Genomic DNA, 13,674 nt, shown 5'->3' with positions numbered 1-13,674 from the left:
CCCAATCTTAATGCCACACGCCAGCACAAACTCTCCCCACGATCTCTTCCTTGTGTTTTTCTTGGTTACCCAGCCCAATATCGAGGCTATCGCTGCCTTGACATATCTACGGGTAAAATTATCCTCTCCCGCCATGTCGCCTTTGATGAAAATACATTTTCCTACGCCAATACCACACCTACACAGCCACATAACTACTCTTTCCTTGATACTGACCCATCCCCACTTATTTACCAACCACACATCACAAATAACCAACCTACTATCCCAGCCAACCTCACCACCACCAACCACCTCTCCACACTAGCCTACTCCGATTGAAACCTCCCCCACCACTCCCAATCGTTACCCGCTCACCTACACTCGCCGAAACCCACGACAACAATCCACCCAACCACCACCAACTTTTCAACAGCCAATGACAACCCGCTCTCGATCTGGTATCACAAAACGAACCAAACCATTTAACCTTTATACCACCACAACCCATAAAATCATATCCCCACTTCCAAAATCTTACAAATATGCCTTATCTGATCCAAACTAGCACTCCGCTATGACTAATGAATACCAGGCTTTAATAGATAACAACACATGGGAATTAGTACCATGACCCAACAATGCTAATGTTATACGTTGCATGTGGATTTACCGTCATAAATTTCACGGTAATGGGAATCTTGAGAGATACAAAGCATGCTTGGTCATCAATGGCAAATCTCAACAAATCGGAATAGACTGTCATGAAACATTTAGTCTCGTCATGAAACCTACCACTATTCGGACCGTTCTTAGTCTTGTTGTATCACGATCATGGTCTATTCATCAACTCGATGTAAAGAACGCCTTCTTACATGGGGACATCAAAGAAATTGCGTATATGTTCCAGCCTCCCGGATTTGTAGACAAGCAACACCCAACCCATGTATGTCGATTACAAAAATCACTGTATGGGCTCAAGCAAGCCCCACAGGCATGGTATCATCGGTTTGCCACATACATTCAAACATGTGGTTTCAAAAGCACTAACAGTGACACTTCTCTATTTGTTTTCCAACACGGTGCAACAATGGCGTATTTCCTTCTTTATGTCGATGACATCATCTTGACTGCATCTGACACCATTACTCTTCGGTACTTCATTGATCTTTTATCCAAAGAGTTCGCAATGTCCGTTCTTGGCCCTCTCCACCACTTCCTTGGCATTCAAGTTCAACACAAAAATGGAGGCGTATTTATTTCACAGGAAAAATATGTTAATGATATTCTTCAGAGGACCAATATGCAAAATTACAAACCATGCGCTACACCCGCCGACACCAACTCAAAGCTTAGTGCCACCATCAACAAACCAATGCAAGATGTCTCTCTATACCGTAGCCTCGCCGGAGCCCTCCAATATTTAACTTTTACCCGCCCGGACATTGCTACGCCGTTCACCAAGTCTGTCTCTTTATGCATGCACCAAGAGAACCTCACTACAATTTCTTAAAACGCATTCTGAGATATCTAAAAGGCACCACCAATCATGGCCTCCACATCAATCCCTCCAAGTCTACTAAACTTACCGCTTACTTTGACGTTGACCGGGGGGTTGTTCGGACTCACGCCGCTCCACGTCCGGCTATTGCGTATTCCTTGGCGACAACCTTATCTCATGGTCATCCAAACGACAACATACTATCTCCCGATCAAGTATTGAAGCTGAATACAAAGGAGTCGCAAATACAACAGCTGAAACAACATGGCTTTGAAAACTTCTCGAACTCCATCTCTCGTTGCGCCAAGCCACAATCATCTACTGTGATAACATTTCAACGGTCTACCTTACACAAAACCCGGTTCAACATCAACGCACCAAACATGTTGAAATCGATTTCCACTTTGTTCGAGAAAAAGTGCGTATGGGTTCCGTACGTGTCCTTCACATCCCAACAGATTACCAATATGCATATATTTTCAGAAAGGGATTGCCACGTCAACTCTTCACCTGTTTCCGCTCCAGTCTCTCTATTCGACCATCTACAGATTCGAGTGCGGGGGAGTATTAAAGAGAACTATTTCAACCATAAATTTAGCATAATTATGTTTTATATTTTTTATTTACTGTACAATATATGTTCCTTATTTAGCTCTTTAGGTAATTAGACTTTCCTCAATTAACCCCTTGTAATCTTGTATATATACCGGCTCATATCAATGAAAAAAGCATTGAATCTCAAACGCTTACAAATATATGTAATACGCTTTAGTTTATATCCGTTATATATTTTTTCTCATAATAGAAAGTACTAACACTATTTGATGTATAGTAGCAATATGTAATATATAACCTGAAACTTGTAAAACACATACAAGTTTCATGTTATATTTTGCTATTACGGATAAAGAATTGTAAGTACACTGATATGATGGAGAAGGGCATCTCCAACCCGACACTAACACCTATATATTACACCAACCACCAAACTTGGTGTTGTTGAATAGTATAACACAATATATATTGTTATACTTTTCATTAACACCAAATATAGGTTTAAAGTTAGATTAGTATAAATTGGTCCTTCAACTTTGAACTTATATATTTTCATTTTATTGTTTGTATAATAATAACCTATACTTAATATCATCACGTGTTTTGTTATTTAATTGTTGTTTCAATAATATGATAACTAATTATATACAGATAATTTATTTTGGTTATAAATGTTTAATAATAAAATTTATAAAGTAATTGTAATAAAAAGATGAGTTAAGTTTGTAAAAAGTTAATATATATATATATATATATATATATATATATATATATATATATATATATATATATATATATATATATATAAGGTTTTTCTTGAAAAACTCTAAAAGTTTGATAAAGAAGAATATTATTAGAATATTCTATTTGGTGTTAAATATCGTGTAACCGGTTAAACATGATTTATCATTTGCAGTTTTACATTATATTTTACACATCTATTTTAGAATTTAATGTGAAATTTAATGTTAACAATTGTAGATGATCTAAGGAGTTGTAAATACTCTCCAATTATGATATTATTAGTTTACATGCTAATGTTATTGGTAAAAATATAAGTAGTATTGCTGCAAGACCATTTATTACCCTTCAACACAATTTGTTATTAGATATTTGTATTATTGACAAAAACGTAAGTACTAATATGAAATCACATTTGTTGAGAGTTAAAAAGTTGTTTGTGCATTTAATATATAAATGATTTTCTAATATGTGCCCTAAGAACACATATAAGAAATATTAATTAATCATAATTATTACCATAATTAAATATTAAATATATTAATTATAAAAATATTACCATAATTAAATGTTCATTAATAATTTCCATAAATAATGCATTTCATATTTAATTATGGTAGTATTTTTCATAATTAATATTTCTTATATGTACCCTTAGGGCACATATTAGAAAATCCCAATATATAAAGGGATATGAACTACAAAAGTTTGTATGCTTTATTTCGTACTCTAAACTGAAATGGGTACAAAACTATAGATTTTATAAGTACCTTTCAATAAAGTTAAATGGATAAGACTCTAAGTCATCTTCAATACTCGAAATTAATAATAATAATAATAATAATAATAATAATAATAATAATAATAATAAAACAACATATATTCTCTTTCATTTCACATAGTTACATAATTTTGAAAGCTCTCTCGCCTAATTTCTTCAATAACGAAAATTCTAAACATTAAGTACTCATATTAACTCTTCATCCTGGGTTCTTTATCTTTGAGATTTATTTACTTATGAGTATTTGACTAGTGTGCATGATTTACCATCTTAAACTTGAAATTTTACAAATGTTCATGCATTTTATCATGTCTACACAAAGGTTTCCGTTCTACCATATATAACCACTTTTGTATTTTCTTTATCCAACAAATGTATATTGTATCCCATAGTTTCCATATTAATGTAAATTTTAATATGTGATGTTTATAAATCAAACCTAGATAAACTCTAATATCACTTGTTGAAATCAATAAACGGAAACAAAAAATATCAGTACACTTCAAATTCCAAATTATAATTTCCAACAATCAAAGCTTAAATAAACTAGGTTGAAAGTTCAATATTCCAATTGATCTTCACATGGATAATAACTTAATGCCAATAGAAAATAAACGTCTTATCTCATAGAAGACACCAATACACAATGCAAAAATAACATACATTATATAAAAAGATACATCAACATCAACACTACTCTAGTCTCGTACAAATATGTTGGATGATCGATAGCTCATGCTATACAGTTTGGAGATTGCCATGTTAGATATTTAGGGATTTCGAATAACAATTTAACTTGGATGTTTCAATGGTCGTGATTGAATCACTTTTCGAAATCTGTAATTCGTCCCTATAGCCCGGGACACACAAATTCAGAAGCGGGATAATCCAAGAACTTCAATTTTGACTACATGCTTAATCAGAATTAAAAACACATAATACATGTTGTGTTACGTTTTCACAGACATGAAGATGCAAAGTAATCAAATTTTAATTATGAAAGTTGACACCTTTTTTCTCGAATATTTATCTTCCTTTTATATAAGGAAGAAGACGGTTAAGCGGAGGTTATGCATCATATGGCACCAAAAATGTTGGTTGAGGGTAGTTTTAAGACAAAACCGTCACCAACATCATCATGATCTAATCACTAGGTTTTTGGTTTTTGGTGGGAAACATATGTTCGGACCACTACCACGGGTTGTGCCCCTCCATTGGAACCCCGGGTAGTGTCTCTGAACCTCCATATTTCTAAGGCAACATTTATCAATTCGAGTATGCACATTATACCTCTAGTTTTGAATAGTAAACTAAACTCATCATATATTGATAGTAATAATTACACTAAAATATGTTGATAATATTAAAATCACCAACCAACATCCTCTATAGCAAAGAACCCCAACAAAAAACAATAATAATACAAATACATAAAAGAATATAAAATACAATTTATGAAAACATGTTCACACTAAAATGATTCTGCATAAGATATAGGTGAAGAAAAAACACCAAAAGGGAGATAATACCAAACTTGTTAATTTTTTATATTTTTTTGTCCATTAATGTCCATAGATATGCGAATATATGTCATATTGTGTGTGTATGTATACAAAAGGTTTTTTCTATAAAACAAAAACAAAGAGAAAGAAAATAGTTTGACAAAATTCAAATTTATTTTTTGATCCGACCGTTTATTCACAGCCCAATTGCAATCACCACGGTTAAGAATGGCGGGAAAGCAACATAAACACACACATACACACAACTGTCCTGTTCTTGAACCGTATTCAATACTACTTTTACAATCTTTATCGATCCGAATCGACCTAAGTGAGCATCGTTTCAGGTAATTTCAACAGGTATAATACAAAATCCTTTCTTTTAGATTAGTACTCCTATTCGATATTAACAAATGTCACAAACCAATCACATTGAAACAATCGTATAATTATTTATTCTTTATATATTAGACGGAATAGATTCTTCTCTATGTTAGCTTTCTGCAACTTTCAACTGAATTAATGGGGAAAAGTGGGGGTTTGGGGTTGATTTTGTTCATTATTGTACTGTACGGAGCTTGGTTTTGTGAATTAGGGTTTTCTGTGACAGTAACTTATGACAGTAAAGCTTTGATTATAGATGGGAGAAAGCGGATTTTGCAGTCTGGATCCATTCATTATCCTCGAGCAACTCCCGAAGTGAGTTCAATTTTGCTTCTGTTTTTTCTCAAGTTCTTGGTGATTTCATTAAGTGCATCATGTAAGAATGGCGATTGTGTTTATGTGTTGAATTGCAGATGTGGCCAGATATCATTGGGAAGGCAAAAGAAGGAGGACTGGATGTAATCGAAACATATGTTTTCTGGAATTACCATGAGCCTGTGAAGGGACAGGTATTGTATTTAACATACATTTGTAAATTTATGATGATGATGATGATGATGAGAAGTATTTCTTGTATAAATGTTGTTTTTGCCTCACTTCTTTGTTTATGTGATAGTATTACTTTGAAGGGAGATTCGACTTAGTTAAGTTTGTGAAGACAGTGCATGAAGCTGGCCTATTTGTTCATCTTCGTATTGGTCCATATGCCTGTGCTGAATGGAATTATGGGTCTGTTTTTTCTTTTTCTTAATTAGATCCTCTGGTTTAAGTTACACTTCTGTCCATATGTTTGTGCTAAATTTTAGAGGTTTGTTTGTACATCTTTGGATTTTTACTTGATTTCTATAATTTTCTGAGCAGAGGGTTCCCTCTTTGGTTACATTTCATTCCTGATATTCAATTCCGGACCACAAATGGCCCTTACCAGGTACTCTATTATGACCCAAAATGTTAATTTTTGTTTGATCATGTTCTGAACTTTTATCCCACGTGCATAATGTGCAAATTTCAATCTGAAACTATGGCATAGGCAGAAATGGAACTTTTTCTTGCTAAAATTGTCAACTTAATGAAAGAAGAGAATCTTTTTGCATCACAAGGAGGACCAATTATTCTTGCTCAGGTGATTCTCATTACATTGTTCTTGGAGAATCTAGATGAGAGATATGTTTATGATGATTGATGAAGTTGTTTTGGGTATATATCAAACAGGTTGAAAATGAATATGGAAATGTTGAGTGGGCTTATGGAGTTGGTGGAGAGCTATATGTAAAATGGGCAGCAGAAACTGCTCTGAGTTTTAATACAACTGTTCCCTGGGTGATGTGTGCACAGGATGATGCACCTGATCCAATTGTAAGCTAAATTATCTTACAACTTATAATCATATGTTAGTCTATATCTATGTCAATTCTAACAAAATGGCAACACCAAATTGCAGATAAACACATGTAATGGATTCTATTGTGATGCATTCACCCCAAATTCTCCTTCAAAGCCAAAGATGTGGACAGAGAACTACCCTGGATGGTATATCTAACCTTTTACTACATAAAAGCATTTTCAATTTTATATATGACTATACAAAAGGGTATTTATGTCTTTCTCTTTAATTTTACAGGTTTCTTGCATTTGGGTATCCTGTTCCATATCGACCAGTTGAAGACCTGGCTTTTGCAGTTGCACGGTTTTTTGAAAAAGGAGGCACTTTTCAAAACTATTATATGGTAATTTATCCAATCTTTTTGTTTCTTATCGAGTTTATTCGATAAAACAGATTTGCACATGAAAAACATGAAGGTATTGTATCTTGCAGTATTTTGGTGGAACAAATTTTGGACGAACAGCTGGAGGCCCTCTGGTTGCTACAAGCTATGATTATGATGCCCCAATAGATGAGTATGGTAATTTTCTGACATTTTTATCCACTGAGTGTTGTATGGAGTAAGTGTGATATATGGATATAAGTTATGCAGGATTCATAAGGCAACCAAAGTGGGGTCACTTGCGGGACCTACATATGGCAATAAAGCAATGTGAAGAATATTTGGTAAACTCAGATCCAACTCATCAATCCCTTGGTATAAACTTAGAGGTATTTTATAAACATTTCAATATGCATAATAGTGAATAAGTAGTGTAAATCTGTTTCACACAATCTATTTGTTCTCCAGGCAGATGTATACTATAAAACACCCGATGACTGTGCAGCTTTTCTTTCAAATTATGGAAGCGCTTTGGATGCAAATGTGACCTTTAATGGAAAATCATATTTTCTCCCTGCATGGTCTGTGAGCATTCTTCCAGATTGTAAGAATGTTATTTTCAACACAGCAAAGGTAACATTGTATCCATGTTTTCTTGTTTACTTAGTTGTATAAAAGATGTAATTTATATATATGTGTTGGGTTATGTTGAATATGGATAAAAGGTTGTGGCTCAGAAAAGTGTTGGTGATGCTACTACATTTGTTGAGAGTGAATTTTCAGTGTCAAATTCAAGTTGGAGTTGGTATGTAGAAAAAGTGGGTGTTTGGAGTAATGACTCGTTTACAGAAACCAGTTTGGTAGAGCAGATTAATACAACAAAAGACACGAGTGATTTTCTTTGGTACACTACAAGGTAATAGTTCATTTCAAAATATGTTTTCAAAAGAATATGATTAATTTCTGTTATCTTTTTGCAGGATAGAAGCAGATGAAAAGAAAGATGCAGTTTTGCTCATTCAGAGTCTGGGACATGCTGCTCTCGTTTTTCTGAACAAGAAAGCTTTAGGTAACATATGATTAGGGTTATGACATCGTTAATAATTTAATACAATTCAAATATGTTAACTACCAACTGGAATCTATCTTATTCGTGACCACTATCTGTTTTATAAATCTTATGTAGCATTTGGGTATGGTTATCATGATGACGCAAGCTTCAATATAAGCCAAAAGATTAGTCTTGAACAAGGAAACAACACACTGGATATTATTAGTATGATGATTGGTCTACAGGTGACACCATATCTTATTGAATGTGCACTTAAAATACTATTCATATTTATGTCATCAATATAAGCAATACACAAGTCAATTAGGATCACATATGTGGCCAAAATTATAGTTTTTTAAATGGCCTTATCATTATTTTTTGTTATTCTTGTATATTTGTTCTCCAGAACTATGGTCCATGGTTTGATATCATGGGGGCAGGCCTATATTCAGTCACCCTTGCTGATCTCAAGAATGCTAAACAGGACATTTCATCTAATGAGTGGACCTACCAGGTTTGTTGTTAACTTTGAGTATTAGGGTTTCTTTCACATTTCATACATAGTTTTGAGCTTTTATCATCTCAACCATACTTCATTTACTACTTTTGATTGCATTCAGGTTGGAACTGAAGGGGAAAGCCTAGGACTTGATAAAACAGATGCTGCTAATAGTTCCTTATGGACCCATGGCACTGAATTGCCTACTAATCAGAGTCTAATTTGGTATAAGGTATGTAACCCTTGAATCATTAATAAGAATAATAATAAGACACCACAACTTCCAAGACTCTAATTGTTTTACTTTTTTAATATTTTTTCAGTCCACATTTGTTGCCCCTGAAGGAAAAGGTCCTCTGTCACTTAACCTTGCGAGCATGGGAAAGGGTCAAGCTTGGGTGAATGGACAAAGTATAGGACGATATTGGTCAACTTACCTTTCACCATCAACCGGTTGTACTGATAATTGTGACTACAGAGGAACTTATAATGCACAAAAGTGTCAGAAGAAATGTGGTCAACCAGCCCAAATTTTGTGAGTAATTTATATATATACACAGGTGATTGTCTTTTTTGTTTGTAATATATTGTCAAATAATATGTCTACAGATATCACATACCACAGACATGGGTGCATCCTGGTGAGAACTTGGTTGTTCTTCATGAAGAGTTGGGTGGTGACCCTTCCCAAATTTCTGTGCTCACACGCACCGGGCAGAAAGTGTGTGGCCATGTCTCAGAGGACGATCTGATTCCGGTTGAACTCTGGAAATCAAATTCCGATTCCAGTTCTCAAAGCCCTCAACTCCGATTGACATGTGACCAAGGCTGGAAAATATCATCTGTTGGTTTTGCTAGCTTTGGGAATCCCAAAGGGGACTGTGGTGCTGGATTTACTCAAGGCAGTTGTCATATTGACGTTTTATCGATCGTTGAACAGGTATCCTAACATTTTTCTCAAATGTGAACATACAAACTGTGTGGTTTCTCTTTTCTCTTGTTTCACTTTAAATATTTCATTAAGCTTATGTTGATGATCAATGCAGGTTTGCATCGGGAAGGAAAAATGCTGGGTTCCTGTTTCAACTGCTAAACTTGGGAACCCATGTCCTGAGGTGCCGAAAACCTTGGCAATTGAAGCTTTATGCACTGCTTGAATCAACACGCTTTTATAGCTTCCATTTTTGGTTTTGTGATGTTGTAACAAATGGTATGTGTTAAATGATAAACATGTCTTGGAAGTTAAGAACGTACAAATTATTTTTCACCATCATTATTTCACATATATATACCTCAAAACCCATAAAACCAAGACATTTACTGGGGGAACCAATCATTTAAAAGTACCATTGGTAAAAAATTTGTTTAACAACTACCGTTCTGACCGGGGATTGCAAGTTAATGTTTTTCTTTTACACGATTTATCATTAACATTTTTTTTTGTACATGATTACCATTAAACTCTGTCTCGGTCATCCTCTCTAGCCAACACCATCCACTCCTACCAACAAACATCGCCTTCTATAATCTATCACCACCATTTGCCACCACAACCACCCATCTCCACCATTCCCCACCACAACAACGAAACTAATGTAAACTCCTTGAACGGAGGTGGTAACTGGTGATGTGCGATTCAAGAAGATTTGGCAAAAGAAGAATGTGGGGGCAGGGTGGTTTTCGCAAAATAGGAATATTGGCAGTAGTAAAAGGACGGTGTGAAGCCATTTTCATTGGAGAAAGATGGGAGTGTTTGCTTTTGTAGTGTTTTTAGAAATGAAATTTTTAGATGGTGTTATCGTTCTTTTTTGGAATTAACCAGAAAATTTATGATGGCCACGAAAAGTAAAAAATGAATAAATGTGTACAATAGTTAGGTTAATGGTAAATTTTGTATAAAAATGTGACTTTAATGATGTTCTTGAACATGTAGATCAAGTAAACTTATAGATAAATATGTACAAAAGTAAAAGTTCATTATCCTACAAAAGCATTTTCATGTATAGTGTAGTGGGTTGGAGATGACCAACTGTTTACACTTGTCTTTTATACAATTTTTATGGATTTGATGTAAAAAAACCTGTTAAGCGTTGAAGATGGTCTAATGTAAGTACCTTGCTAGTATGCTGTTATCGGTTTTACAGATTTTGATATTATTGGTAAAAACATAAGCAGCCATTTATTGCAGTTGAAACACATGCTCTTATTAGAGTACACTAGATCAAACATACAAGTTGAACCCCCTCATGCAAGTAGTAATATCTTGCCAATATGTGTACTGGTTTCCATAAGCTTATGAGCCTCTCCAGCTTCTGATAGAGGAAAGTAGTTATACACAACCGGCTTCACCTTCCCTTGTTCAATCGCTGGCCAAACATTCTTCTCCACTTCACTCACTATTTCACCCTTCTTTTCCAACCTTCTTGTGCGCAAACCAGCACCTGCATCAAAGAAATATATGCTTATGTTTCTACCCGATTTGGATGTCAATATGACAAAAATAAATGGCATGTGCATCAACAAACGTTGTTTTGGCATACATATATATATATATATATATATATATATATATATATATATATGTATTACCTTGTACAGTGAGCCGTTTTGCAAGAATGAATGATATATTTGCTTCTGCTTTGACTCCACCCATGAAACCAATGATGAAAAGCCTGCCATCCATACCTAAGCTTTCTAGGTTTTTTTGGAAGTAAGCTCCCCCGATATTATCCAGTATAACATCCACACCTATTATTCCACTCTTCTATTGTTAGTTACACTTGAGGAACAAGATCCGAAGATTGATTTTACTTTACTTGTTGCAAAAAATATAAGATTTTGGACAATATAAAAATCCCATTATTTCTGCAAAAAAGGATCCCGTTTTCACAAAATAACACTACAAGTATGATGGTTTAAAAAGTCCACCACTATAAAGAAAAGGGCTAAACGCAAGATTGATTTTACCTTTTCCCCCTGTTTCCTCCTTTACCCTTGCAACAAAATCTTCCGTCTTGTAATTGATGCCAACATCAGCTCCAAGCTCCTTACATGCCTTCAGTTTTTCCTCGCTCCCTAAATGAATAAGTAACATTATTGTATGTTTTGATTTGCAGATAATCATGGAACTGAATCAACATTTATAGAAAAAGAGGATTAATTTTAGTTTACCTGCAGTAACAAAAACTTTGATGCCCAGGTATTTAGCCATTTGAATAGCAAATGTACCAATGCCACTTGAACCACCATGTATCTGAAAACCTTATAATATCATGTCTGCTCAGAGTGTAGCAGAAAAACAGTTTTTTCTTTTTTTCAATGCCGATTCTAGGGTCAGATGCCCAAAGAATTTGTGGTTGAATTACAATGAACCAACGACATCTTAGAAGCAAAAAGAAATAACATTTGACATTACCAGAAATGTTTCTCCTGAAGATAGCTTGCTTGTCATGAAGACCGTTGACCAAACAGTGCATGCCACCTCCGGGAAGCTAGCAGCATCTTTCAAAGAAACACCGGAAGGGATCGGAAGAACTTGTCCGGAAGGTACAGCTACTTTTTCGGCATATCCTCCACCACTTATCAGCGCACATACCTACACTTTCAAGATTCCCCTATTATCAGATATGATATACACTAACTTCAAAATCTAAACCTAATAACGAAATTTGTACTTGATTGAATAGAACTGATTGAGCCCTAACTCACCTGGTCCCCAACTTTCCAACGGGATACGTTTTTGCCGACGGTTTCGATGGTTCCGGAACATTCTAGACCTGGATACTCACTTTCGCCTTTTGGCGGAGGGTACTTTCCTTGGCGTTGAAGCGTATCAGCTCTGTTAAGAGCTGTGGCTTCTACTTTGATCAATACTTCATCGTCTTTGAGTTTTGGGTCTTCTACTTCTTGCAGCTTCAGAACTTCTGGACCTCCCGGAGTTGTGATCACTACAGCCTTCATAGTCGCTGATGTGGTAGATGATTTTCAAATTTCTCACGGCACCGATTCCGACGTGAAGGGACAAACTAGACGGAGGCAACCTACGTGTTCATTTTGATTTTCTGTTTTTCGTTTTATAATATTGATTTTTCGGAGCGATTTCTTATGTTTTTCCATCATGGAATTATTGCTTGGGTAATATTATTTTTCAGTATTTTAATTATATTGTGAAATTGCATGCAAAGTGCATAAATTCTTCTAGGTTGAAATTAAAAGAAAATATAAATTAGTTTTGTATAATTCGAATAACATATTTGTATCCTATTTTGAGAAACCCAACATATGCTTTTGAGGAATCAAAATGTATATCAAAATTACATTTTTTTATTTTGAGTAAAACTATATTTGAATATTAGAATATGGCCAACAAGCGAGTTCTATTTTATGTGCTTTAAACGAGACAATGTGTATGGATTGTAAGTTGATAGACACATTAGCTCTAAGAATTGGAATAATGCTTTGTTTATTCAATACGTCAAAATGATTTTATATAGGTTACAAAGAGATAAATAAATAACAAACTAATGACAGCTAATAAAGTAATCTAGATAAACTATTGACAGCTAATAAACTATATCCAATACTCCCCCTCAAGATGGAGCGTGCAAGTTAATAACGCCCATCTTGTCAAGTAAAAAATGAAATTGATCTGAACCAAGGCCTTTAGTGAGTAAATCAGCAACTTGTAATTTGCTATCAATCTTTAAAGGCATTATTTCCTTAGAAAGAACACGCTCACGGACAAAGAAACAGTCCATCTCAACATGTTTTGTCCTTTCATGAAACACAGGGTTGTTGGCAATGTGTCGGGCTGCCTGATTGTCACAAAACAAATCTGTAGGAGATGTAATGTGAACTTGTAAATCCTTTAAAAGCCAACGAATCCAAAGTATTTCATAACTGTAGATGCCATAGCTCAATATTCTGCCTTTGCAGATGACCGTGAAACCTCTGACTGCTTCTTCGTTTTCCA

At 34.8% G+C, this 13,674-nt stretch overlaps 2 protein-coding genes across 3 annotated transcripts; one reads left to right on the top strand and one right to left on the bottom strand.

Moving 5' to 3' along the window:
• The first annotated feature begins 5,548 nt into the window (after window positions 1–5,548).
• Window positions 5,549–10,026, top strand: LOC145042102 (beta-galactosidase 8-like). Its single transcript, XM_078990471.1, has 19 exons — window positions 5,549–5,758; window positions 5,857–5,952; window positions 6,060–6,172; window positions 6,305–6,371; window positions 6,474–6,566; window positions 6,656–6,799; window positions 6,885–6,973; window positions 7,065–7,170; window positions 7,260–7,347; window positions 7,420–7,538; window positions 7,618–7,782; window positions 7,875–8,065; window positions 8,130–8,218; window positions 8,336–8,445; window positions 8,610–8,717; window positions 8,824–8,934; window positions 9,026–9,237; window positions 9,312–9,642; window positions 9,749–10,026. Exons 1-19 carry the CDS (start codon window positions 5,582–5,584, stop codon window positions 9,857–9,859), a joined length of 2,520 nt encoding a protein of 839 aa, XP_078846597.1. The 5' UTR covers window positions 5,549–5,581; the 3' UTR covers window positions 9,860–10,026.
• A 773-nt stretch (window positions 10,027–10,799) lies between these two features.
• On the bottom strand, window positions 10,800–12,786 carry LOC145042101 (uncharacterized). 2 transcript variants are annotated; one of them, XM_078990470.1, is made up of 6 exons: window positions 12,411–12,786; window positions 12,118–12,297; window positions 11,874–11,955; window positions 11,670–11,777; window positions 11,388–11,450; window positions 10,800–11,143 (listed from the first exon to the last, which is right to left on the bottom strand). In XM_078990470.1, exons 1-6 carry the CDS (start codon window positions 12,660–12,662, stop codon window positions 10,947–10,949), a joined length of 882 nt encoding a protein of 293 aa, XP_078846596.1. In that variant the 5' UTR covers window positions 12,663–12,786; the 3' UTR covers window positions 10,800–10,946. The 2 variants fall into 2 exon arrangements, with proteins under 2 accessions (XP_078846596.1, XP_078846595.1); XM_078990469.1 differs by having other exon boundaries at window positions 11,292–11,450; window positions 12,411–12,783.
• Between the last annotated feature and the right edge of the window lie 888 nt (window positions 12,787–13,674).

Source organism: Lactuca saligna, chromosome 4 (genome assembly GCF_052625555.1).
Source record: "Lactuca saligna cultivar CGN05327 chromosome 4, ASM5262555v1, whole genome shotgun sequence".
NCBI lineage: Eukaryota > Viridiplantae > Streptophyta > Magnoliopsida > Asterales > Asteraceae > Lactuca > Lactuca saligna.
Note: the sequence above shows the minus strand (reverse complement) of the source record. Positions and strands in the feature narration are given on the sequence as shown.